This window comes from Megascapheus bottae, chromosome 15, assembly GCF_031878675.1.
Source record: "Megascapheus bottae isolate mThoBot1 chromosome 15, mThoBot2.hap1, whole genome shotgun sequence".
Lineage (NCBI taxonomy): Eukaryota > Metazoa > Chordata > Mammalia > Rodentia > Geomyidae > Megascapheus > Megascapheus bottae.
In genome coordinates, this window is record NC_143523.1 from 23,032,247 (window position 1) to 23,059,756 (window position 27,510).

Genomic DNA, 27,510 nt, shown 5'->3' on the forward strand with positions numbered 1-27,510 from the left:
TCTCATTAATAACAGATGACCCCCTCCAGTTTCTCATATCAGTATTACATGATCATCAGGGACATAACTAGAAAAAGAATAATACCAGAAAAATAATGCTTGCCAGGAACCCTTTGGCTCTGAAATTCCAGATATTTAAGAGGCTGAAATGTAAGGCTTGCAGTGTGAAGCCAGGCAGGACAGGCAACTCTGTAAGATAACCATCAAAAAGCCAGAAGTAGAGCCAGGGCCCAAGTGCTAGAATGCTAGCCTTCAGCAAAACAAAACAACAATGACAAGAACAAAAAACAAAACTTCAAGATGTGAGTGCCCAGAACCAACAACAACAAAACTAGAGTTTTCAAGTGCCAGAAACAGTGCATGCCACACACAGCAAATGACATAGAAATATTTGTTCAAACGAAGTTAAAAACTAAAAACAGGGGTCCAGAGCGTAGCCTAGTGGTAGTGTGCGTGCTTAGCATGCACGAAGCCCTGGGTTTGATTCCTTGGTAGCACATACTCAGAAAAAGCCAGAAGTATGGCTGTGGCTCAAGTGGCAGGGCACTAGCCTTGAGCAAAAAGTGTCCAAGGACAGTGCCCAGGCCCTGAGTTCAAGCCCCAGGACTGGCAAAAAACAACAACAAAAACTAAAAACAGCTCCCTTATAATACAGAACTTTCTGTTGATGCCTTCAGTGGGCGGAGCCACACAGTCCTGACTCAGCAGCAGACAGAGCTGACCAGGGTTGCAGGTCTCTAGCAGCATGCCTGCTTGAGCTGCGTGTAATGCCCACCAGTGTCAGATCTACTGTTAGTACTTCTGTGGCCTCCTCCTCTTCGTCTTAGGAGTCTATTATGGTGGATGAATATGAAGAACTTTATTTGGGAACAGTATCTGGCTCAAAGAGCACTCCTCCTCCAGTCATCTATCCTCTCTTCTTCAAGCTGCATTGGCTGTGTTTCTGTCACTATCACTCCAGTCTGTGTGTGTGTATGTGTGTGTGTGTGTGTGTGTGTGTGTATCTGTCTGTCTCTAAGACTAGAGGTTCTTATACCCTGGGCTGGATGCTGATTCGTTGTCCCTATTATAAGGACACTGGAAGGCCCCAGAACATTCTGATTGATTGTTAATAATCATTCCCTGGTCAAACACTTTTCTAGGGTCAGAGGAAGGTTATTGAAACTGGGAGGGGCTAAGGAGGGACAGAGGCAAAATTTTCCCAAACCGTGTCTCTTTTGCACTGTTTCTACTTGCTAAACTAAGATACCACCCCTGGGGCCTAACTAATTTACTCTTTTCTACCCACCCCATCTGAAGAAGTAACCCTGGGGAAAGAGACAATGACCACTTACTGCTTCAAGCTGAGAAGCAGCATTGATAGGGAAATGGCAAGCAAGTGTTCTAGAGATCTATCTAAGCCATCCCCCTTCTCTATGGACTTTTTCACCTGGGCTTCCTTGTGCACAGCCATTTCAAGTCTTTTGTACTCTAGGTGAAAGGAAATAAATTTCACAAGGGCCAAGCATGAGTACTGGAGCAAAGGAGAGCTGAGAATGGAAGAATCCAGGTCTGCACATTGGAACTTAAGACAGGACAAAAAGGGCTGTTACCAACTATTACTAGAATCTCTTGCTTTTATGACATTTTAATCGTTTATATGTTACAGTAGGAAAGAGAGTGTATAAGAAGCATAAGTTGGGACACACAACTTTGTCCTGTCTTGTACCAGGAAAAGCAGATCTAAATTCCTGTCCAGTTGAACATCAGGTAGTCAGGCTTAGGAACTATTTTTCCTTAACCTCTTGACTTGAGTTACTTTTGAAGGGACAAGTGGTTCCATCTGGAATCAACACCATCCCTTCCAGTCTGAAGTTTTCTTCCATCTGTCTCTTAGGGTCTGTCATTGCCAGAATAAGCTTTGACCTGGTAGGTCTTAACTTCCACACGGGATGAGATACCCCAGTGGTTCTGATCCCATGTTAGAGGGGGGTGAAAGCAGGTCAAGACCCATTTTTGTGAAGCACAAAAAGAGATCAATAGCAGTAGTAGCAGTAGTTCCTAAATGGCGTCTACTGAAAAGTCACTGCGTACTTTCAAGAGCCCTCTACAGTGGCCATGGCGAAAATTCTCCAACAGTTAGCAGTTGATCAAACAATCTAGTTAATTCCATTACATACCACATTTTAGAGTACTAATCAAGACTGATAGCATTGTGAGACTAAGCCTTTCCCATTACAGTTAGGAACGCATGAGCCGGTCATGGCCTGGACCATGAGAGGGCACTTGCCTGGAGTAAGGTCTTGTAGTTAGGTACGTTTCTTAGAAAGCTTCCTTACATTTGGTAACCAAAATACAGATATACAAGGGATTCAGCAACGATTTATAGTGCTGCATACTTAGTCACTGTTATAATGTAACCATATAAAAGATCTTCACTGAAACAGGCAGATGTTAAGATCTATTTTCCATTTTAATTTAAAAGGATCTCTCTTTTTTTCCTTCTGTTATCAGAGGAATCCCAGTGTCTCCAGATGCACCTTAAAGGGAGTGCATGTTATATAAAGGGCTTGTTAGCTAGGAGCTGGTGGCTCACACTTGTAATCCTAGCTACGCAGGAGGCTGCAATCTGAGGATTTTGGTTCAAAGCCACTGTGGGCAAGAAAGTCTGAGACTCTTATTTCGTTAACTACCAAAAAAGCCAGAAATGGAGCTATGGCCCAAGTGGTAGAGCGCTAGCCTTGAGCAAAAGAAGCTCAGGAACAGAGCCCAGACCTAAGTATAGGACCAAGCAAACAAGTAAATGGTTTGTTACCCATGTAAAAGATAGGTTATGAGGCAAGAGCAAGGGAAGACAAGGTGTTCCTTAGCCATTTCCTGTCATCTAGCCCCTGAAAGAACCGTGGGTGTGGGGAAACAAGTTCACTGTCCTGCAACCCTCACAAGGTAACAGCGATTTCAGATGCTGTGGGAAAGTCTTACCTCACTTAGATAATGTCACCGATAGAGAGCTGTCTTGGCAGCCAGGCTTTTCTTAGGACTTGACAGCTGGAGGGGAGGCTCAGGGTGGAGTAGTTACCTAATGTGTTGTTAGATCTCAACTTCTCCCCCAGATCGCAGGGCTTTCCCTGAGGCCGGCCCCGATGGCCTCGGCGTGCCCTCTGCACACCTTCCCCCGTACTCCCGCACAGTGTGGAGAAAGGTGTACGGTCCCACGGGCTTTCCTTCCCTTCACATTCGCTTTCTCTTCATTTCCTTACAGAACAGCAACTATAAAAAAAAAAAAAAGGTTCATTGGGCAACTTTCTTCTCCTTTAGTTTACAAACTGGCAGGTTTGTAAGAAGCGAGCGGCTGTGGGTGGCGTCCGTCGGCCCCTGTGGGTTCTAGGTTCTGAGTGGCCCGTACCTTCCCTTCCCTGCCGAGACTCACGGCGGCGGGTTCGGGGTTGAGGGCCCGTGTGGAGGCGGGGCGGGGCCTCGGCTCAGGGCGGAGCCTCAGGCTCGGGGCGGGGCCTAGGCTCAGGATGGAGCCTCAGGCTCGGGGCGGGGCCTCTGCTCAGGGCGGAGCCTCAGGCTCGGGGCGGGGCCTAGGCTCAGGATGGAGCCTCAGGCTCGGGGCGGGGCCTCTGCTCAGGGCGGAGCCTCAGGCTCGGGGCGGGGCCTAGGCTCAGGATGGAGCCTTAGGCTCGGGGCGGGGCCTCTGCTCAGGGCGGAGCCTCAGGCTCGGGGCGTGGCCTGGCTCAGGATGGAGCCTCCGGCTCGGGGCGGAGCCTCTGGCTCGGGGCGGGGCCTCAGGCACAGGGCGACGCGGCTCCGCCGGCTCTGCGCCCCCCTTCTCCCGGAGCTCGGCGGAGTTTCCTTGGAAAGCGTGTCCCCATCCCCCACCTCCCCTACCCCCAGCAAAGCCCCGCCGGAGGGACGGGAGCAGGAGCCCCTCATCCGCCAGGGCGAGTGTGGAGGTTAGGGCCGGGTAGGCGGGCGGTGGGGCGGTGGTCGCCGGGGGCCGCTCCGTGCAGCGGGAATGAGTCCAGCTCCAGCCTTTACCATTTGCCCCTCCGAGAAAGGCTGGCCGCCGGGGACCATTCGTATGGAAATGTAGGAAGTGGAGTGGGGCGGGAAGCGGGGGACCCCGCACCTCCCATTCCGAGACCTCCGGAGCCCAGGGAAGATCCCGCCGCGTGCGCCCCGGGACTGCGCGGGGCGCCGGCGCGCTCCGGCCCTGCAGGTACCCGCGGGTGTGGAGCGGCTGGGAGGGCGGGGACCCTCCCCCTGCGGGAACCCTCCCCCTGCGGGAGCGCCGTGCGGGACGCTGGGGGTTAAACCCGCCGCGTTCCCACGGGGAGGCGACCGCCGAGGACGTGCCCACCCGACCGGGAGGGGCCGGGGAGCCGCAGGCCCAACGCCGCCCACAGAGGACGGGTTCCGCGGGACCCTGAGGCCCCCGGGAGGGCGGGCGCGAGGCGCGGCTCCCCGGCCCGCCGGCCCCTCTCGGGATGGCCCTGCCCTGCGGCCACGGCTGGTCGCTGTGGGGGGAAAGGACGACCTTTTTGATGAGCCATGACCTTGCTCATTCCTCCTGGGGCTCCACGGAACAGGTCCGTTCTATTTTACTGAGGAGGACCTTGAGGCCCACCGGCGGACCCCCGGCTCCCCGCTCGGCTGGGGGACTGGGGCCTCCGGGAGGCCGCTCCCGTCCCTGCTGGACTGATAGGAGGAGTCTGTTCTGCTGGGGATCCGATCCAGAGCCTCAGCGTCACCCGGCCCTTCCCCGCCTCCCGAAAATCGGATTTTGAAGCTCTCTATACAGACGGAACGAAGGGAAACGTCTTTCATTTGAGACCTTTCAAGCCGGATACTTTTTGTGGCCTGGTGTTGGAAACCTCCTTTGGAGTGTGTTAATAAGCTCGAAAGTGACGCCTCTCTTTCAGAACACCTGGGGTTTTGTTAAAATCGCACGTTTCCAGGTCTCACTCAGATCAGGATTCTCGGGCAGTTTACACGGAAGAAAACATGGTGGGGGGTGCGGTTACATCACACTAAAGTGTCTGGAGTTCTGTTTTGTAAAAGCTGCTCAGGAACCTAAAAATCCCATTATTGGTTTTGGTAGTTTGAAAAAAAAAAAAAGGTTAGCATTTGTTTTTATGGGATTTTTTTTTCTTTTCTTGATTTTGGGGTTTTGAACTGAAGACCTTGTACTTGCTAGGCAAGCAGGTGCTTTACCACTTGAGTCCCGTCCCCAGCACCTCTGCTTTTTTAGAAAAAAAAATTTAAAAATTGCTATTATTAAAAGTGATGTACAGGGGCCCAGAGTTTGGCCTAGTGGTAGAGTGCTTGCACAAAGACCCCGGTTTGATTCTTTGGTACCACATACATAGAGACAAAGGTAAAAGTGGTGCTGTGGCTCAGGGGGATAAGCTTCGGCCTTGAGAAAACCCAAGGACAGTGCTCAGGCTCTGAGCTCAAGGCCAAAGACTGGCAAAAAAAAAAAAAATAAAAGGTGTACAGAAGGGTTACAGTTGCATACTTCTGGATAAGAGTATGTTTCTTTTTGACAATGTCACCCCATGCTCTCTTCCAATTTTTCCCTCCACTTTTCTGATTGACAAGGAAGTGCTTGTTGATACTTTGTGCTTTGACTTCTATGATTTCTGAGACAGAATATTTTCTCTGGACTTTTTAAGGCTTGAAGCAAACGCATTTCTGATCTTTTCCAGTTGAGATTTCAGTCAAGGGATGCAAAAATGGTACACAATTTTAGTGTATAGATAGGATTTGTATTTACATGTAGTTGTTATAATTTTAGAGCTGTCATTTGGCCAGCTTGTGAGGTTATACAATAGGCAGCTTCTCAAAGCCTAGATTTTTTTTAAACCCATTAAGTAAAAGTGACATATATTAAAGTTTCAGAGTATTAAATGCATTCATGAATATAGTTTGTAAATTATGTTGCATGTGTTAACTCAAAGTGTACTTTTCAAGATTTTTCTAGTCTTGTATTTCAAACAAATTTCTTTTTTCAAGTTGCCACTAATGATAATATCTTTGGGACTGAAGTCTAGAGAGCAGTTGCCTTCCATGTGCCAAGCCACTGCACTAAAATCAATAAATTCTATGTATGTTACAATTAATTTAGTCTCATAACTTAGTTCTCTGATGAACTAAGAGATGCATGAAGTTTTGTCATTCATTCTACCAAAAAGGAAAGATCAAGGATGATATTTTTCAGTGTCTTTTTTGTGTATTTTGCCTGTTCTGGAATTTGAACTCAGGATGTAGGTGCTTTACCTGAGTTTTTGTGCTCAGGCCTGGTGCTCTGGCACTTTGAGCCACAGCTCTATTGTTATTTTGTGGTTAACTGGAGATTAAAGTCTCACAGACTTTCCTGCCCTGGTTGGCTTTGAGCCTTAATGTCCAGATCTCAGTGTCCCAAGTCACTAGAACTACAGTGGTGAGCCATCATCAGTGGTCAGCTCCAATATGTGTTTTATAAATTTGTTTTGAATAATCTCAAACTTATAAGAAATTGCAGTAGTACAGAGAACCGCCTTATATTTTGGTTTACAAAAATGTAACATTTCCATTGTGTCCAGTCTCCTTCTTCAGTCTTTCTCTCCCTAGTTTTCCCACTTATCTGAGTGGACTTGTTCAAGCCCATGCCCCTTGAGAGACTTCAGCATGTACTTTTTGATGCTGGGGGTCAAACCTAGGGCCTTGTGCATATATGCCAAGCGAGTGCTTTGCCAGCCATTCAGCGTGCACTGTTTGAACCTCAATATTCTTTCATATATCCAGAATAGGTATGCCAGTTCAGAGCACTTACCTGATATAACCATTTGCCCAAACTATATAGCATACATTCTTGATTCATCATTTATCTTAGTAGTGTCCTTTATAGCAGTATTTTTTCCAATACATTTACTTTTTTCCAATACATGTAATTTTCAATGTTTTATTTGTATCTGAGAATATTCTTGAAGAGCTTTATGGTTGTTGGATTTTTTTTGTTTTTGTTTTTGTTTTTTGTCATCTCTCATGAGGCTTGAATTCTGGGCCTGGATGTTGTCCCTGAGCTCTTCAGCTCAAGGCTATCGCCCTACCCCTGAAGCCACAGCGCCACTTCTGGTTTTCTAGTGGTTAATTGTAGATAAAAGTCTCTTTAGTGCCCTGGCTGGCTTTGAACCACAATCCTCAGATCTCAGCCTCTTGAGTAGTTAGGATTACAGGCGTGAGCCACCATGCCTGGCCTTACATTGATCTTGCAACATTAACATTTTACAGGATAAAAATCCTCATTTTGCCTTTGGTGTTTCTTCAAGATTCATTTCAGATTATACTTTCAAATACCATGACAGTTACTGAAGAGATATGTATTGTTTCTAGATACAACATTTGGACACGTAATGTTAATATGATTGTATTATCCATTCTTCCACTACGTTGTCCCTTTTTTTTTCATTTTTGGAATTAATACAAAATTCATGGGCCCAAGTACTAATGGCTCATGCCTAGCTAGTTATTCAAGAGGCTGAGATATGAGGATCACAGTTTAAAGCTAGCTTGAGCTGACAAATCAGAGAGATTCCTAACTCCATGTAACCAGCAAAAAGCCAAAAGTGGGGAGTTTTGGCTCAAGTGGTATAGAGTCAGCCTTGAGTGAAAACAGCTAAGGGAGAGCACAAGATCTTGAGTTCAAGCCATAGTACCTGCACAAATAAACAAAAATGTGATTCATATATCCCAATCAGAATTCCCAACCCTCAGTGACATTTAGTCTTGTAGGACTACTGCTTGTCAACTCTAGCTGTTGAGAAATCCTGCTTTCATGCCCACAACTGGTGACAGTCTTCCTTTTTCCTTCTAGAAATGACACTACTCTCGTCCCAGTCTTCGTCCCTGGCGGCCCCTTCTGGCTCTGTGTCCACTGAAACCCCAGAGCAGAGGATGCTGGAGAAGAGGGCCAAGGTGGTGGAAGAACTTCTTCAGACAGAACGAGACTACATTCGGGATCTGGAGATGTGTGTTGAGCGGATCATGGTGCCCCTGCAGCAGGCACAGGTAGGAAGCACAGGACACAGCCTCACCTTAATGTGTCCTTGGCGCCGGGATCACTTGCATCCAGAGATGTATGGATACTTAAGAGATTTGTTGAGGCGGTTGGCAACTTTTGGTGCTGTGGTAAAGCAGTGTGTCATGGGGGAGAGAGTGGGGAAACAAAGCTGCTCACCTCCTAGGAAACAAAAAGGGTGAAAGGAGGGGCTAGGTTCCCTATAACCCCTTCAATGGGACGTCCCCTGACCTAGCTTCCTCTACGGAGACCCTACTTCCTAAGGTTTTGCCACCTCCTGACCATGCCATAGGCTAACCACCAGGCCTTTAACACCTGTCTTTAGGGGAACACCTTTAGACCCAGACCTGTGGGGTCAAGAACCAAGGGTGATGCCGAAGATTCTGGAAATGTGAAAATAAATGAAGAAAATGACCAAGGGGCAGTTTTTGAACAACCCTTGGAAAGATATTTCTAATAGGATTAAAGGCTGTTGATCTCATCTTTGTATTTTGTTTGTTTCCCTTTCACAGATACCAAACATTGACTTTGAGGGACTTTTTGGAAATATGCCGATGGTAATCAAGGTCTCTAAGCAGTTATTGGCGGCCCTAGAAGTCAGCGATGCTGTAGGTATGAGCTCCTGAACTCCTGCCATTGTTCAGTAGAGGGGGTGGGGGGCGGAGCCTTGCCGCTGCTAGTTCATCTCAGTCTGTTTTGAAGGAGTAAAATGTACTAGCAATAGAGGACTGTTCAGGTGTCATAGAGTATGATGTTTCTCAGCTCAGTAGAGGGTCATGGGATCCATTAATTATTATTTCCATTCCATATATGTAGATCATGATTAAATTAGATTTCTTTGGGCCCTTGTCAAAGATGTTGAAAGAATAGTCCTACCTACTTGAGAGGCAGATATAGGAAAATTGAGAATCAAGACCAGCCCAGCCAAAAAAAAAAAAGGTTAGTTAACCTCTGTCTCAAAGAACAGTCAGGCCATGGTGGTGTTCATGTCTGTAATCCCAGGTGTGTGTGAGGCAGAGGTAGGAGGATCACAGTCCAAGGTTAGGCCCTGGGCAGAAGTAAGATTCTACCCCCAAAGTAGACTGTATCTGAAATAGTAAGAGAAATGAGATCCTTGCTGTCAGGCTCAGTAGATTAGTCAGGGACTTGAGGCAAGAGTTGGGTGAGTCATTGTGACCTAGCCGTAATATAATGACAAGTTTAGAGTCTAGTGTGTGAGCTTTTATAGTGTATTTAAAATAAGAACCTGCAGGTCATTTGAATTATAAAAGAAACCAAGAACAATGTAGTTGAAGTCTAATCAGACAATTATTCATTTTTCTTCTAGTTTATCCTATTGCCTGTTTCTCTATTCAGGGGTCTTGGGTGGTCTGAGTTATCGTCTTCTCCAGGGCCACTTTCTTCTTCAGTGCCATTCACATCAAAGATGTGACCCAGACACCAGCTGATACTCCAGCAGTTTTGTCTGGAGAGAGGAGGCTGGTGGTCACACGCACCACACACAGTCAGGAGCTAGATGACTGCCTCATCCAGAGTCTCAGTTGTGCCTCTGTGGAGGAATCTTCCTTTCTGATGCCAGTGAACAGGTGCTGGTTTTGTTGAATGAGTTTAAGGTATTCTTGCATGGGGAGCTTGGTTTTAAGGAATTGCTTGGTAACAGTTTGTTTAGGGACCAAGGATCAGGCGTCTGTATATAGATTTCATGGAGTCTGTAAACCAGAATAGGAGTTAAAAAAGATGATAGCCAGGTATATGTGGTCCATGTAATCCCAGCCATTGGAAGGAAAAAGGATCATGAGTTCTAGGCCAACATGGGCCACATAGTGAGACCCTGTTGCTGAATAGTGAGAATGTTGCTGATAGTGCTGTATGTTCGTGTTTACTTAAAGGACCTGTGTTTCTTGATCATCGAGATGAACTTGAAGGAACATACCGGGTTTATTGTCAGAATCATGATGAGGCCATTTCACTGCTGGAAATCTATGAGAAGGATGAGAAGATCCAGAAGCATCTTCAGGACTCCTTGGCAGATCTTAAGTAAGTTCTGGTCACTTTTACCAGCTGTTTAGAAGCTACCCTGTGTTTATATCTGGGCTTCTCATGACTTTAACCTCTTAATCTTACTTTAAACTGAAATGATTTATTATTGTATGTCTTTTGTTTGTTTGTTTTGTGAGTCATGGGACTTGAACCCTGGGCCTGGGCGCTGTCTCTAAGCTCTTCAGCTCAAGGCTAGCGCTCTATCACTTGAGCCACAGTGCCACGTCTGGTTTTCTGGTGATTAATTGGAGATAAGAGTCTCATGGACTTTCATGGCTTTGAACTGCAATCCCCAGATCTCAGCCTCCTGAGTTGCTAGGATTTCAGGCATGAGCCACCAACACCAGCTTTATTGTATGTCTTAACATGTAGCTTGTCCCATTCTCTTTATATATCATGGAAGTTCTCTTAAGTTTTTCTTTTGTGCTATGATCTGCCAATATCACAATACAGAGTATTAAGTTAGCATTTTAAGAAACAGCCAGTATTTTGGTCCAAATACACAAGAGCATAGATGAGAGCAAGTGTGATTATTCCTAACCATCAATGAGATTCTCCTGTCTGAGGGAGACAAGTTACAAGGACATAGCTTGTGAATACCTCCATTAGAGTGAAGTTCAGGCCTGCTGACATCTAGTAGACTAGATATGCCACCGTAGACAGCAGCAGCTTACTCCATGTGTTTTTGTTTGTTTGTTTTTTTAATCAGGAAGAATGAGAAAATCAACATCGTGTCTCTAATAAACTGTCTCTTTTTTTTTTTTCTCTCCTGCTCCCTGCCCTGTAGGAGCCTGTACAATGAATGGTAAGTTCCCTGGCTGCTTCATGGACAAGCTCATTTATTCAGTGAATTTTCTATACCCTTACAAGACTGACTTGATTTTCCTACTAGACAACCTAGGAGCAAACTTACCTTGCCATATATTTTCATGCCATTATTGCCCAATGATACTTATGCCATGGGCCAGTTTGATAAAACATTATCATATACCATACAAAATTATCAATACAGACAAATGAGACTATAGGCACCCGACAAGAGATACATGTCTGTCTTGTCATGTACCAATTTATTTTGTGGGCCTTATGCGACCCATAGGCCATATGTGTCTGTATAAATGGGTGTCATGCATTTTGGTACTGGCACAGCAAAATCAACCGGGCATGCTTCAGAACTTGTTGCAGCACATGAGTTAAATGAATGGAAGCAAAAAAGCAGGGGGGAAAAACAGAGCTGTTTACAAATAGCACACAGTGTCCAGAAACATCTTGTTATTGACAGTTGACTGGAACCTTTTTTTTCCCACCTGCTTTTCAGGGGATGTACCAATTATATTAACCTGGGCTCCTTCCTCATCAAGCCAGTACAGAGAGTGATGCGCTACCCACTGCTGCTGATGGAGCTGCTAAATTCCACCCCAGATTCCCACCCAGACAAAGTGCCTTTAGCCAGCGCTGTCCTTGCAGTGAAGGAAATCAACGTGAACATTAATGAATATAAACGTCGCAAGGATCTGGGTAAGAGAGCTCAAGGGGAGGCTCTTACTAGAGTTGAACAAGGCAGACTGTAAGTGGAATAAGCTTTGAGAGGGAGAGGGGAGTAGAATTTGGGAATGTGATGGGGAGAAGGAAGGCCGTAATAAGGGTACAGCATCGGTGATAAAGCGGTGGGCGGTGAGTGAGTGGCTCTCCCAGGAGGTGGAGGGCAGCCTGGAGCGGGGACCCAGTTCTTCTTGCTCAGGTCATTCTTTGCTCCTTCAGGTAGTCGTTTTCAATCTGTGCTGTAGATCTGTTTTCTCTGTATAGTTACTTGTCTTCTTTAAAGTTAAGACTCCGTCTTCTTTCACATCATCTGCTCGCCTTCCTAGAACCCCTGTGACCTGCCTTCTGGCATGAGCTCCCCTCCCCCACTTCCCAGTGTCAGACCCCCACTCTTTCTAGATGACAGAAGAGCGGGGCCATTTCTCCCTTCCATCATTCTCCTCCTGAGAGTCTCATCTCACCTCAGAGTAGCACAGGGACTGCTAACTCCGCAGAATCTCCTAGCACCAGGCGACGCCTTCTCACCTGTGCTTCTGCCAGCGTCCACACCTTTCCTGAAGCTGTCTCAAACTCTCTGTTGGCTTCTACTTCAGTCACCTCACCCATGCTTGTATGTAACAGTGCCTGCAGCTTTTGTGCTCTCTGCCATTGAGTCCCTTCTTTTGGGTTCACCTTTGGATGCAGTGTCTTCATCTTCTACAGCAAAGTGTCCTTTTTGCTGCTATCTTGTCTTCCCAGATTGTGCCTGATGTGTGAACCAGTGCTTAGTCAAATAAGTATAGTATAGCACCTTACCATGTGAGATTTCTAGTATTACATGAAGGTCTCATTTATATACGAGACCATCATCTACAGTCTCCCAGAGATGAGAAGTATTACTTCTACATTTTATCCAAGTGGAAAACAAGGCTCAGGGAAGTCACCTTGCTGGCAGGCCCAGGCACTAGACTCGGATTTCCCAGACTCTCCAGTCTTCTTTTCCCTTCATCTCTAAGCTTGTTTCAGCTCCTGCTGTTCTTTGGCTATATGTCTGTTCCTGAATGATCCTGTGCATTATTATTTTTTCCACTGAGTTATAAATTCATTGAAGACAAGCACAATGCCAGTTAGATTATTGTTGATTTCATGTCTGGTGTCGCAAAAATATTGTTCTTTTGATGATCCTCTGACTCACCTCCCCCAGTGCTCAAGTATCGAAAAGGCGATGAAGATAGTCTCATGGAGAAGATTTCCAAACTGAACATGCATTCCATCATCAAGAAGTCCAACCGGGTCAGCAGTCACCTGAAGCACCTCACTGGCTTCGCTCCTCAGGTGGGAGTTGTGCATGTGACACACTTTCACGGCTCTGTGGGAGTATTTGCTGGTGCTGATTGGCATGGCTTCTGTCTTAGTGCCTGCCTGGTTTTGCTGTTGGGTGGAAGCAGGACCCGCAGCCACTGGTTATGTGGATCCACCCATCCAGCCCTCCATTTGTATCTCAGTGAGTTGCTCACAGTAAATACAAAAGCAAAGTACGAGGCCCAGCAAATTCACGTTAATAATTACTATGATTTGTCCAGGTCTATACGGAGCTGATAATCTAGTTGGGGAGACAGATCTAAAATTGTCGACAGATTAAGCTAGAAGGGATTCCGGAGCTCACCTACTTGGGTATGTTACGTTACACATCAGGAGGCATGCGCAGGAGACTGAGTGATGTGCGGAGCAGACAGGAAATCTCCAGGCTTCATCTGCGTATTATAGATACATGGCTACAGCAAGTGGAAAAGTCAGGGCCTAGGGTATTCAGCTGCCAAGTTTGCCCTTTGTTCCCTGAGTGCTGTAATGCATAGAACAAACAGGCCTTTGACAAGAGTATGCTTCTGTTGTCCTGACAGTGTGGTGAAAAGTGGGGGGCTGACTAGACAGGGGAGTCCAGGGAAACGGCCCTGAGTGGGCCGGTGTGGCAGTGCCAGAGCCTGATGAAGGCAGAGGATAGGCGCACAGGAGAAGGCAGTTTGGAGACAGAGAGGTCCACATGTTGCAGACATGTTTCAGAGCCTCAAAGCAGTGTCCACATTAACTGAGTGTGATTCAGAAAAAAGTTTAAATTTCGATGTAATAATTCTAAGAAACATGGTTTCGTCAGGAAGATCTGTTTGCGGGGAACATCCAGCTGTGCTGACAGGACTGGTTTATTTTGAACAGATAAAGGATGAAGTGTTTGAAGAAACAGAAAAGAACTTCCGAATGCAAGAGAGGTTGATTAAGTCATTTATCCGAGACCTGTCTCTCTACCTCCAGCATATTCGAGTGAGTGTATCAGCATTGTCTTGTCTGCTTCCTTGTCATCTGGCAAATATGCTAAATGAAAGTTGCATAATTTAAACTCAAATGGCCATTTCCCTTGATGACCATTTAGTAGAGTTTCATAGGTCCTGTGTTTGTTGGGGAAGGTCTAATTATATAACTCAGGCTGACCTCAGACTCACCATCCTTCTGCCTCAGCCATCTGAGTACTGGGATTCCTATAGGTTATTTTAGAAGATGAGCACTGTTGCATTAACCAAAAAACATATTGCTCGTGCCAGACCTGGGACTTGAACTCAGGGCCTGAGGAGTATCCCTCAGCTTTTTCAATTAGAAAAAAAAGTTTTGTATTTATTTATTAAAGATTATTTGTTTATTTACTTATTATTTTCTTGTTGCCAGTCCTGGGGCTTGAACTCAGATCCTAGGCACTCTCCTTGAACTTTTGTGCTACCATTTTAGTGCATTACCGTTTGGGCCAGAGCTCCACTTCTGGAGTTTTGGTGGTTAATTGGGGATAAGAACCTTACAGACTTTTTGCCTGAACTGGCTTTGAACCGTGATTCTCAGAGCATCTGGGATTATAGGCAGGGGCCATGAGTATTCAGCTATTGTGTTGATTTTGAAAATGACCTCCTTCCTCTTTTTAGGCTTCTCCTGTTCTCATCTGATTCATACTTTTTTTTTTTTTTTTTTTTTTGCCAGTCCTGGGGTTTAAGCTTAGGGCCTGGACACCATCCTTGGATACTTTTTGCTCAAGGCTAGCCCTCTGCCACTTGAGCCACAGTGCCACTCCAGCTTTTTCTGGGTATGTGGTATGAAGGAATTGAACACTCTACCACTAGGCTATACTCCTGGCCCTTTTTCTGTCTTTTTTTTTTTTTTTCTTTTTTGCCAGTCCTGGGCTTGAGCTCAGGGCCTGAGCACTGTCCTTGGACTTTCTCAAGGCTAGAGCTCTACCACTTGAGCCTCAGCACCACTTCCAGCTTTTTTCAATGTATGTGGTGCCAAGGAATCAAACCTGGGTTGTCATGCATGCTAGGCAAGCACTCTACCACTAGGCCAAACTTCCGGCCCCCCCCTTTTCTGTCTTTTATACCTAGTTATATAAGACGTACCTTTAATAGTCAGTATTTATTATTATTTTGGCAATAAAGTATTTGATGCTAAGATGGTGAAGCTGGAGATCAAGAATATATACAAGAGAAAGAACAAGTCTTAGAAGAGATAAGGACAGTTTGCATTTGTATGGAGATGTCCTGAGCATTTCAACTTGCAATTTAGGAAGCTGCTGTGTGTCTAACATGTAAAGTTATTAGAGCCCTAAGCAGCCCTGGAGAGTTGGAGAAGCTGAGGTGGGGCGTGGGAGGCATGGCTCGGTTGGTACTACACTAGCCAGTGAGCCAAAGCATCAGGTAAGAGTTTGAGTCCCAGTCTTGGACCAAAACGGTGAGAAGAGAGGCAGCAGGGGATCAGGTAGGCTTGGGTCTTGCCCTGTTCTTCCTGGCAGAGAGGAGCAGAGCGAGGGTCCTTCTGGATCTTACCTCTGAGCTATTGATGTAATGATGTGTGTTGCCCCTGCCCCTCACAAGTGAAACCGCGCTCTTATAAAACATAGTTTTCGGGGTCGGGAGTTTGGCCTAGTGGTAGAATGCTTGCTAGCATGCACGAAGACCTGGGTTCGATTCCTCAGTACCACATACGTAGCAAAAGGCCAAAAGTGGTGCTGTGGCTCAAGTGGTAGAGCCCTAGCCTTGAGAAAATCCAGGGACAGTGCTCAGGCCCTGAGCCCAAGCCCAGGACTGGCAAAAAACACACAAGCAAAAAAAAAAACAAAAACAAACAAACAAAAAAAACATAGTTTTCTTGTCTTCTTTAAAAATAAAACAAAAACAAAACAAAAAAAAAAACCAAAACTAAACTAAATAAGATGAGCTTCCTTCGCTCCTCTTTGGGAGCGAGGTAAACGTCTCCTTGGCCTGGATGAGCAGTCAGTCCATCTGTCGGGTGCCTTTCCGCATCGGAACAGGCCCAGTGTGCTGGCGGGGTGGGGTGGGGTGAGGAAGGTACGGAGGTTCTGTGTGTTCTCACTGTGTCTGGCTCCCGGCTCCAGGAGTCAGCCTGTGTGAAAGTGGTGGCCGCGGCCAGCATGTGGGACCTCTGTGTGGAGAGGGGGCACCGGGACCTGGAGCAGTTCGAGAAGGTGCATCGCTGCATCAGTGACCAGCTCTTCACCAGCTTCGTGAGTGACTCTCTGTCCCGCCTGGACCTGTCCCGTTGTCAGTGTCCACAAACACCCTGAGTGTCCATGCCAGCAATTGTCTGCAGAATGTGACTTTCAGTTCAGGCCGGATCTGTGAAGTAGTCAGTGGATTCTCTGTGTAGTTTGTGATCAACTAAGCTTCAGAGAACACAAGAAGGGGAGAAAACGATGATTAAAAAGCTACTTTAATGAGGGGAGGGGGTGGGGGGAGGGAAATGGGAAAAAAAAAACGTAAGAAGGCATATCAATGTATGAGAAGTAATGCACCTTCTATCTGATGAATATAACTGTAACCTCTCTATACACTGAAATAAAAAATTATTTTAAAAAGAAAAGAAAGTTAGCTTAAGCTGGGTGCTGGTGACTCATGCCTGTGATCCTAGCTACATTTCAAAGCCAGTCCTGACAGGGAAGTCCATGAGATTCTTAGCTCCAGTTAACCACCGAGAACTGAACAAGGGGCACTGTGGTCCAGAGTGGTAGACTGCTACTCTGGACACGGCCCAGCCCCTGAGTTCAAGCCTCACAATCAACAACAATATGGAGTTACTCAAAAACCAGCCCTGCTTGGTGAGCCACTTGCTCACTCCTGTAGTCTTAGCTACTCAGGAAGCTACACAAAAATAAATAATAAAAATGTGTCTCTAGTTAAGCTGTTACCAAATAGATCTTTATAACATACAAACTACTTTATAAATACAACACTAGAGGCCCAATTGCTTGAAATTCTACGTAGATATATGTGGGATAGCTTAGTTATAAGTACAATCGAATGCTGTTTAGCAATTTGTTCTCTACATAGCTAAGGCAGGCATGCATACTTCGAGAACTTGCAAGTGTTCTAACAATAAACTGGCATGTGTACACATACATGTACCAGTGGTGGGTCTTGAACTCTCAGGGCCTCACACTTTTGCTTGGCTCTTTTAGTTAATGCTACTCTACCATTTGAACAACACTTCAGCTTCTGGCTTTTGCTGAATTTGAGATAAGAATTTTATAGATTTTTCTGCCCAAGCTGGCTTTGAACCATGATCCTCAAATCTCTCCCTCCTGAGTAAAGTTATGGTTACAGGCATGGCCCATGAATGTCTGGTAACAAATTAGTTTTAGTATGCTGCTACTCAGTACCTATTTTTAAAATCTATTTTCAATACCCTTATCCTCAATATCTGATCTTATAGATTGAATGAATAAATCATCTGAAAAATAAAAACAGATATTACCTGTAATTATGATTGGCAACAATAGAGTGCCTGGGACAGGGCTCAAATGGCAGAATGTTCACCTAGAAATGGAACTATAGAAATGTGGAAGTTACTAACCCAGATTTATGTAAGAAAGAAGTGTGAAGTTAGAATCAGACACTATAGACAATTGCCCAAAAAGGGGGCTTTTAACTGGACGAGCCCACTGATTTCCCATGTGAGCCTCCTTCGTTGTGGATTAGACCTCACCACCGAGGGAGAGGTGATGACAGGCGCCTTGGCAGAGGCCTGGTATGGGAAGTGTTGGTAAGGCAGATGCTGAGTGGCTGCGGGCAAGCTCAGAGCAGGCGTGGTGTGCTTGGGGCAGCCTGTGTCCTCGGAGCCTTGGCATGTGGAGGGTTTGAGACCATGCGGCCACCATACTGAGCCAGGCACCTTCTTGTCCCTGCAGAAGGAGAGGACAGAGCGGCTTGTCATCTCTCCTCTAAACCAGTTACTGAGCATGTTCACCGGGCCCCATAAACTGGTACAGAAGCGCTTCGACAAGCTCCTGGATTTCTACAACTGCACCGAACGGGCAGAGAAGCTAAAGGACAAGAAAACCCTGGAGGAGCTGCAGTCTGCCCGGAACAATTATGAGGCCCTGAATGCGCAGCTGCTGGACGAGCTGCCCAAGTTCCAGCAGTATGCCCAGGGGCTCTTCACCAACTGCATCCACGGCTATGCTGAAGCCCATTGTGACTTTGTGCAGCAGGCGCTGGAGCAATTGCAGCCGCTGCTTTCGGTGAGTCTGTAACACCTCCCGGGGGAGGCATCTCAGTGGGTTGCTTGGCATTTTGCTGGGAGGACACCATGGAGTTGTCAGATCGCGTCCCTCAGCATCCCTTCAGAGTGCCATGGCATCTGGGGCTTCTTAAATAGCTCTCTCCAACTTGAGCAAGCTCTAGAAGAGTTGAAAGCCTGGCCCGCAGGCAGCACCGCAAAGGATGGGCTGGGTGTCACTCAGAGTGGCCGGCAGCTGACCTTTAGCTTTCTCTTGTGACCCTGGCACCCTCAGAGTTTCATTTCTGTTCTGTTCTTTCCTCCCTCGCAATTCTTCCCACGGACTCCAGTTACTCAAAGTGACAGGGAGAGAGGGCAACCTGATCGCCGTCTTCCAAGAGGAGCACAGCAGGGTGCTGCAGCAACTCCAGCTCCTCACCTTCTTCCCCGAGACGCTTCCAGCCACCAAGAGGCCGTTTGAGAGGAAGACCACAGAACGCCAGTCTTCCCGGAAGTCCCTCCTGGGCCTGGTGAGTGAAACAGGGAAGGGCTTGGGGGTTCAGGTGAGCTCTGAGCTCACTCCACTGGGAAAGGACCCCAGGACGGACACTTATGCGCTGTGTTCCCAGTGCCTCTTCTACTCCTGCCACTCCATTCCTTCTCCCTAGGGCATAGTAAGTGTTGTCACCATTGTCTGTGTCAGTGGCCCAGCACATGATGATTTACTCCACTTATCAGAAACAGAAAATAAGCCGAGCGCGGTGGCTCACACCTGGAATCCTAGCTACTTAGGAGGCTGAGATCTGAGGATCACAGTTCAAAGCCAGCCCGGGCACAAAAATCCGTGAGACTTAACCTCCAGTTAACCACTAAAAAACCGGAAGTGGGGCTGTGGTTCAAGAGGTAGGGCGATAGCCTTGAGCTGAAGAGCTCAGGGACAGCTCCCAGGCCCAAAGCTCAAGCCCCATGACCTACAGAAAAAAGAAGAAGGGAAGGAGAGAGAGAGAGAGAGAGAAAAGGCTGTACATGGAGGCTCACACCTGCAACCTTAACTACCTCCTTTTGAGGCAGAGGTAGGGAGGATCATAGTTTGAGAGCAGCTTTGGCAAAAGTTGGCAAGACCCCATCTCAACTAACAAACGAACAAGCTGTGTGTGTGTGTGTGTGTGTGTGTGTGTGTGTGTGTGTGTGTGTGTGTGTGTGAAAGAAGAGAGAGAGACAGACACAAAGGTAGGATCACAGTCTGAGGTTAGCTCTAGCAAAAAAAAAATGTGACACTGAAAAATAACTAAAGTGAAAAGAACTAGAGGTGTCCCTAAGTTCAAACTCCAGTAGCCTAAAAAAAAAGAAAAGTGAAGGTCATGGCCCTTAACCCTCCTGGCCTGTGAATCTCCCTCGGCGGGCGGCCTGCACCAACCGCGTCCTCACTGTTCCCGCGAGTGCTGCCCTCTCTCCGTGTCCCTTATCTAAGTGTTGCTACATAGATGAGTTCATGAAGGAAACGAATAGAGGGCTTATTTATTTCATCAGTTCTGTTTATTTTTGATCATGTGTTACAAAACTTAGCATAGCCAAGAGATTCATAACGGGCTGCTCTTTTACCTGGAGTTTTTTGGGTTTTGTTTTTTGTTTTTTAATTCAGTACTTTCAGTATTTCAAAAATTAGAGTAAGAAAAAGAAAGTAAGAAGAGAGTAAGAGTGCCCCAAAAGAAATGTACTAATTACCTAACTGTGACTGTAACTCCTTTGCGTATTACCTTATAATAATAACAAGAAATTACAGCTGGGAGTTTGGCCTAGTGGTAGAGTGCTTGCCTCGCATGCACGAAGACCCAGGTTCAATTCCTCGGTACCACATACATAGAAAAAAGCCGGAAGTGGTGCTGAGGCTCAAGTGGTAAAGCACCAGCCTTGAGAAAATTCAGGGACAGTGCTCAGGCCCTGAGCTCAAGCCCAGGAGTGGCAATAATAATAATAATAATAATAATAATAATAATAATAATAAATTAAAGAAGTTAGAATAAGAAAGTCCAGATCATATAGGCTCCTAAGCTAAAGGACTGCCCCTGTGCCTTCGTTATATTTATGATCTGAGTAATCTCACCCACATTACCTTAAAAGGGAGAATTGAATTTATTACTACTTTGTTTCTTTTATTCTATGACCTTTATTTTGCAGATGATGAAGTTGAGGTAGGGAAATCTCAATTGTTTCAGGCTCTGTTGCACAGTATGACAAACTCATTAGTAGTACTTTCTTTTTTTTTTTTTTTCAATTAAATTTTTTATTTTATTTTTGTGCTGAAGATTAAATCCAGGGCCTCATGTCTGTGAAGTACACAGCCGATCAGCCCCAGTCTTGGGATTCTTTAGGTCGTGTTTTAATCCCAGTTTTGTGTAGAAAATGGCTTGCTTCATAGCTACAAAGGTACCAACATGTCTAAGGCCATTATTTTAACCTCACACCCGGTGACGGAAGCGCCCGTGGGAGGGAGGGTAGCTCGCTGATGGCGTGTTGAGATTAAATCGGCTGCTCTGCTGGGACGGCCATCTTGTTGATGATGTGTCCGCACCTTTCAGCCGAGGCACATGTTCCAGTCTGAGGAGCTGCGCGCCTCTCTGCTGGCCAGGTACCCCCCGGAGCAGCTCTTCCAGGCAGAGCGCAACTTCAACGCCACGCAGGACTTGGATGTCTCCCTTCTAGAAGGCGACCTGGTGGGCGTGATCAAAAAGAAAGACCCTATGGGCAGTCACAACCGCTGGCTGATCGACAACGGAGGTAAGAATTTTACACTAACGCTGGTGAATGTGGCTCCAGATGAGGAAAATCATTTTTTCAGGTCAGAAAAACAGGGAAATCACTGTCACAGTTCTTTCCATTTCTAGAACACTACAACGCCCAGGTTACTAATGAAATAAAACCTGCTCTGGTTGTGACTTTGTGTTGATAAATTCCAGAGGTGATTCCTTATCTTGTAAGATCTCGCCATGTTTCTAGCTCATCCTGGCAGTCACAGTGCCCAGCAGAATCCTGTTTCCTCCTCATCTCTGAGCAGGCAGGTAGCTGCCCTCCCCAGCTTCTATACTTCTATATTCCTCTTGTGTGTGACTTAAAAACCTGGAAGTGTTAGCCAGACAGTGATGGCTCACGCCTATAATCCTAGCTACTCACGAGGCTGAGTTCTGAGGATCATAGTTCAAAGCCAGCCTGGGCAGGAAAGTAGGTGAGACTCCAGTTAAACATCAGAAAACTGAAAGTGGAGCTGTGGCTCAAAGTGGTTGATCAAGCTCATGGATAGTGTCCATGACAAAGAAAAAAAGAAACCCAAAACAAAACACTTGTAGGTTTTGTTGACTTCCTCCACTCCCACCCCTCACCCTGTAACAGTTGTGATCTCTTGGCTATTTGGGGAGTAACTTTAACACCTCACAGCTTGAGGGTTGTGGGGATTTATGTACTGTAAAGTACAAAGAGGCTCATATCTATAATCTTAGCTACTCTTGGTTTCCGAGATCTGAGGATTATGGTTCAAAGCCAGTCTAAACAAGAATGTATGTGAGACTCTTATCCTTAATTAATCACCCCAAAATCCAGAATTGGAGCTGTGGCTCAAGTGGTAAGCTCTAGCCTTGAGCAAAAAAAGTTTCAGAGACAGCGCTTAGGCCCTGAGTTCAAGGCCAGGCCCAGCACACCAAAAACAAGCAAAAAATGCACAAAGAATATTATTAATCTACAATCCTTTTGTCTCTATTCTAAAATCTAGAAAGCTCAGAAAAACAAAATTTTTTTGTTCTGTCTTGTAATTTTAGAACACTGTTTCTAAAAATCTGAAAAAAGACTGTTTATACATGTCCTCATGGGTAGTCACATGTGTTGCTATCGGGGTTGATATGGAAGACTCACCAGCTGGGGAAGAGACTCATGCAACACATATATAATTGATCTCTCCTGAGTCAAAAAATTCAAATTTTAAGTAGCTGATCTTAGTTTTTTTTGTTTTTGTTTTTGTTTTTGTTTTTTGCCAGTCCTGGGCTTGAGCTCAGGGCCTGAGCACTGTCCTTGGTCTTTCTCAAGGCTAGAGCTCTACCACTCGAGCCTCAGCACCACTTCTGGCTTTTTTCTATGTATGTGGTACCAAGGAATCGAACCCAGGTCTTCATGCATGCTAGACAAGCACTCTACCACTAGGGCCAAACTCCCGGCCCCTGTCCTTGGACTTTCTTAAAGCTAGAGCTCTACCACTTGAGCCTCAGTACCACTTCCAGCTTTTTTCTATGCATGTGGTACCGAGGAATCGAACCTGAGCCTTTGTGCATGCTAGGCAAGCACTCTACCACTAAGCCAAACTCCTGCCCCCCCCCCCCTTTTTTTTTTGGTAGGTCACGGGGCTTGAACTCTGGGCCTGGACACTGTCCCTGAACTCTTCAGCTCAAGGCTACCATCCTACCCCGTGAGCCACACCCCACTTCCTGTTTTCTAGTGGTTAATTGGAGATAAGAGTCTCACAGACTTTAGTGCCCGGACTGGCTTTGCACCGTGATCCTCAAATCTCAGCCTCCTGAGTAGCTAGGATTACAGGCGTGAGCCACTGCACCCAGCATTTTATAGATAAGATTTTGGGGCTTATGCACTAAATATCTGTATGTACACCAAGTGGGCCTAAAATTCGAGCACGTGTGTGTGTGTGCGCGTGCATGTATGCTGGTCCTGAGACTTGAACACAGGGCTTGGACTCTGTCCCTGAGAAAGATCTCAAGATTGTCGGTCCTCGTTCTCACAAAGGTTATATACTCAGAGTCTGAGTATATGAAATTGCCCTTCGTTGCCAGGTGTCAGGTTGTTGCCAGGTGTAATCCTAGCTACTCAGGAGGGGTCCAGGTTCACTACTGCCTCTTGCTTGTCCTCAGGCTCCACTCCGGTCACAGGTGGCGCAGGAATGGCTGCTCGTCACGTTTGTCTCCACCCATGCACATGCACCCTGGGCTTGGAGTTCAGTGTTTTGTCTCTCATCATTGACCCAGCTATTAAAGCACGGTCTTTGTATCCGTTCCCTGCTCTTCCCTCTCCTTGGCATGCTCTTAACGTGGCCTTTTCTCCTCCACAGTCACCAAAGGCTTCGTGTACAGCTCCTTCCTGAAGCCGTACAACCCCCGGCGCAGCCACTCGGACGCCTCGGTTGGCAGCCACTCGTCCACTGAGTCTGAGCTGGGCAGCGGCTCCCCCAGGTTCCCCGGGGAGAAGAGTAACAGCACCCTGACATTCAGCCTGGGCAGCGGGGCTGTGTCCTTCACCCCGGGGCCTGGCCCCCCGCAGCCTCAGGACGCGTGTTCACTAACGCAGTGTGACCAAGGAACTCTGAGTGTGCCCTCAACCCCGGGAAGGAGCCCGGGGAGCTCAGGGAACGGTCCTTCCAGGTGCCTTGCCCAGCCAGGCACGTCCTGCCAGCCCAGGCCAGGGCATTCGGCGGATGTGACCAGACATGCAAGCCAGCCCTCTGCCACCCTAAAAGGCTGCTACCGAGGCTCCAAGCATCCTGAGGCGGCTGGTTATGCTGTGCCAGGGCGAAACGGGCAAGGTAATGACCTCGGGAAAGGAAATGCAAGAGCCAGCCAGCCTCTGGAAGACACAAAGGAAGAGCTGGAGAGCAGTGAGGTGGAAGGAAGCCAGGTAAGTGCTCTCCAGTCCCCAGGGCAGCAAGAGGGCAAGGCAGTGGCCTGCCTAGGCTGGGGTGTCATCTGGGTCACAGACAGAGCTGGCCCAGCACTCCCACTCCGGCTGCCTTCTGTGACGTGTCCCAGGCCTTCCCCTAGGCCACTTTCGTTCCTTCACCAGGAATTTACAGTGGAACATGAAGCCTTCTTCTACTCAAGCTCACGAATCCTTCCATCATATGAAGTCTGTTTTTTTTTTTTTTTTTTTTTTTGTGGGTCATGGGGCTTGAACTCTAGGCCCGGCACTGTCCCTGAGCTCTTCAGCTCAAGGCTACTGCCCTACCCCTTGAGCCAAGCCCCACTTCCCATTTTCTAGAGGTTAATTGGAGATAAGAGTCTCTGGTCTTTTTGTGCCCAGGCTGGCTTTGAACGTTGATCCTCACATCTCAGCCTCCTGAGTAGCTAGGATTATAGGCTTGAGCCACCATGCATGGCTCTGCTGTTTTTACCTACCAACTTAGTTTCTTTTTTTCTTTTCTTTTTTTGCCAGTTCTGGGGCTCAAACTCAGGGCCTGAGCACTGTCCTTGGGCTTTCCTCAAGGCTAGCACTCTACCACTTGAGCCATGGTACCACTTCCAACTTTTTTCTACGTATGTAGCACCAAGGAATCGAACCTGGGTATTCGTGCATGCTAGGCAAGCACTCTACCACTAGGCCAAACTCCCGACCAACAGCTTAGTTTCTGTGTGTGTGTGTGTGTGTGTAGGTATGCACACCAGCCCCTGGGCCTGGGCGCTGTCGCTGAGCTTCTTTTGCATAAGGCTAGCACTCTGCCACTTGGGCTACAACTCTATTTCTAGATGTTTTGGAATCTTGCAGATTTTCCTGCCCAGGCTGGCTTTGAACCATAATCCTCAGATCTTATGCCTCCTCAGGTATGAGATACTGGTGCTGTGCAGTCCAGAACTGTATTTTTAGTTCCAGAGTTTAGAAATACAGTTCTGGCATGATTTCCATTTTCCCCGTTCTTTTTTGAAACGATCTGCTCCTGTCTTGTGAGCGTGAGAGCTGCCCTCTCATCTTGCAGAGTTCAGACCCCCTCTCTGGAGGCCACCTCAGCTTCCTGGCTGAGGAGTCTGCCCGCACCTTTGTCACCGAGGCTTCCCCTTAGGGCGTGAGCGTTCTCACTTCTGCTATTACAGGCTGGGATTACAGGCGTGAGCCCCTGGCGTCCAGCTGTATTACTATTTTTGAGCGGTGTAGCCAGGCTGGAAATTGAACCCCAGCACATCATACATGATTAGCAAATGCTGCATCACCGAGCTACACTCCCGGCCCTGACTGAGAATGTCTGGATGAGATAATGAATTGGGATACAGAAGCGACCCTCAGAGTTCATCCATCGTCAGTATCAACTAAGTGTTCTCAACTCTTTACGAGTTAGCAGGTGTGCACTTCCGTTTTCTTCGGATCTGCTCTGTTCATCACATGCAGATGGTTAAACCTTAGTTTGACTTAAAACTCACTTCTCAGTTTCACTAGTCATCAATCCATGTGCGCCAAAGCCACCAGCCACCGAGCTGGAGAGCTTCCCCCTTCACCCCGGAAAGCTTTGTGGCGCAGTGCAGCACGGCTCCAGGCTCCTGACCTTCTCTCTCTCCACAGGTCTATTTTGCTGTCTACACCTTCACTGCGAGAAACCCAAATGAGCTGAGTGTACCAGCCAATCAGAGACTCCGGATCCTCGAGTTTAAAGACGTTACAGGCAATACAGAGTGGTGGTTGGCAGAAGCTAACGGGAAGAAGGGCTACGTCCCATCCAATTACATCCGCAAAACCGAGTACACCTGAGCCAGGCAGCCTCCCGCTCGCTCAACCTCGCTGCCTTCGCTTTCAGTCCACTGAAGGCTCTGCTGGGCCACAGGCCCTGCCCTGAGATCGAGCCCCGCACTGCGCTACCATCCATGGTGGAGCGCGAGGTGAGCTCTGCTCTCCATGGCTTGTAAACCCGAGTGCTCAGCAGGATTTCTAGGGTTTGAAGTAAACCCCAAGCCTGGCACATGATCCCGTGACCGCGAGAAGAGGCAGGGGCCGGGTCAGCCTGTGGAAAGACAGATTTGCCATCGGAAGACTGGCATTGTACCGATGCTCCCGTTAGAGGAGGCTGACGTTGTTGTTGCGTACTGAGTCTGGGGTGGCCCGTGATCAGCTGACCTGCTTGGATGGAGGGGAGAAGGACTGTCACAGCACCCCCGGGTTGTGCTTCTGCTAGTGGCAAGGAATTTGCCAGAGTTGCATCAACTTAGAGTTTCAGAGATGAAACACCTCCAATGTCCAATACTTTTCCTCTCTTCTCCTTTCTCCCTTCCCTCCCTCTTCTCCATCTTCTCTGTCTCTCTGTCTCTGTCTCTCTCTCTCTCTCTCTCTCTCTCACACACACACCCATTTCTAAAGTCCCTAAAACAAAATCGTAGCTATTTCATTGCATTCTGAGATTGGTTGTACAGAACTGAAGTGCTTTCTTTGGTTGAAAAATACTTAGGGTCTTCGTTTTCCTTCATTCGTTTTCCTTCCCTGTTCCACACAGCCCTGGGCCCTTCTCGACCCTGTCATCTGTAGGTGACACCACGTCGTGCTCTCCCCTCGCCCAGTCACTGTAGGTTGTTCTAGATGAGCGGCGCCCCTGCTGGCCATCGTACGCTCTGGCTCCGCACTAATCTCAAACCAGCCAGGCCCAGGGCGGGACTGGAGGCCTTTCGCCTTCATCTGGGCACCTGGGTGTGTGCACAGATGCCGGCAACACAACTGTGTGACTTTGAATGAAGATAGATGCTCCCGGAAGGAGCTTATCCTAGTCTAGGGAAGATTTTTCTGTTTCCCCACACGCCTCCATGCTCCAGAGACAACACTGAAAGCCAGATTCTAAGGTGCCTGGTGAGACCGCCGCCACCGGCAGCGGAAGGTCCGTGACGACCTGCACACCAGCAGTCCACCCGGAAACTTGGTGTAGCACACTTCCCTGGATAGGCGGCCTACCTGCAATGGGAAGTGATGGCTTTTACCTTCTAACAAAGGGAATCGAATGGCCTTAAAGCCCCTGCTCCTCTGAGCACACTCCGCCTTAACATGCTGGCGAGTTCAGAGGCCTTGTGGACTCTTCCTCCGAAGCATCTCTGCCGAGGGTCAGAGGCAGTGATGGTCTCCTGTGAAGTGTTTCTATTTAAACAGTTATTTTCTAAATAAAAGCGTTAATGGCCATGAGCGTGTTTTCCTGACTTCCCTCCACAGGGAACGTGAACATGTCTCCGGGTTTCTGGAAGCCTTGACGATTGAGGGCTGCCTGCATCCGGAGTGCTTCACGGAAGAAATCCCTGCTGCTCACTTCCAGCCTTGTCTGCACTGACGACACGTGGGTCTGGGCTGCAGGCGATGGCCTCTTTGTGGGAATTGGTCTTCCCGAGTTCAAGCCCCAGATTTGGCATTGGTCAATCACTAATGAAAACATGTTAGAGGTATAAAACAATTCCATCTACACGTAACATGTACACATGCAGCCGTGTGAACCTTTTGCACACCTGATTTCTCTCCATTTCTGGCTGGCTGGTGGGTTGACGTCACCCTCCTGCCCTCTGCTCTTCCCGTCAGCTTGGAGATGGGTGGGCAGCACCCTGCACCCCAGAGCCAGCTGGAACAGGAATCCTCCAGCA

General features: G+C 47.4%; 1 protein-coding gene across 2 annotated transcripts in view; it reads left to right on the plus strand.

Moving 5' to 3' along the window:
* Dnmbp (dynamin binding protein) overlaps positions 1-26,571 on the plus strand; it is a 76,224-nt gene extending 49,653 nt beyond the window's left edge. For both annotated transcript variants that reach the window (XM_090346086.1, XM_090346087.1), the window contains 13 exons: positions 7,841-8,034; positions 8,557-8,656; positions 9,934-10,081; positions 10,872-10,889; positions 11,403-11,602; positions 12,810-12,940; positions 13,817-13,921; positions 16,032-16,160; positions 17,841-18,173; positions 18,502-18,681; positions 20,731-20,929; positions 23,256-23,818; positions 25,469-26,571. In XM_090346086.1, coding sequence (XP_090202212.1) covers positions 7,841-8,034; positions 8,557-8,656; positions 9,934-10,081; positions 10,872-10,889; positions 11,403-11,602; positions 12,810-12,940; positions 13,817-13,921; positions 16,032-16,160; positions 17,841-18,173; positions 18,502-18,681; positions 20,731-20,929; positions 23,256-23,818; positions 25,469-25,654 — 2,486 coding nt within the window. In that variant the 3' untranslated portion in view covers positions 25,655-26,571. The remainder of the gene's footprint in view (positions 1-7,840; positions 8,035-8,556; positions 8,657-9,933; positions 10,082-10,871; positions 10,890-11,402; positions 11,603-12,809; positions 12,941-13,816; positions 13,922-16,031; positions 16,161-17,840; positions 18,174-18,501; positions 18,682-20,730; positions 20,930-23,255; positions 23,819-25,468) is intronic.
* The last annotated feature ends 939 nt before the right edge of the window (positions 26,572-27,510 follow it).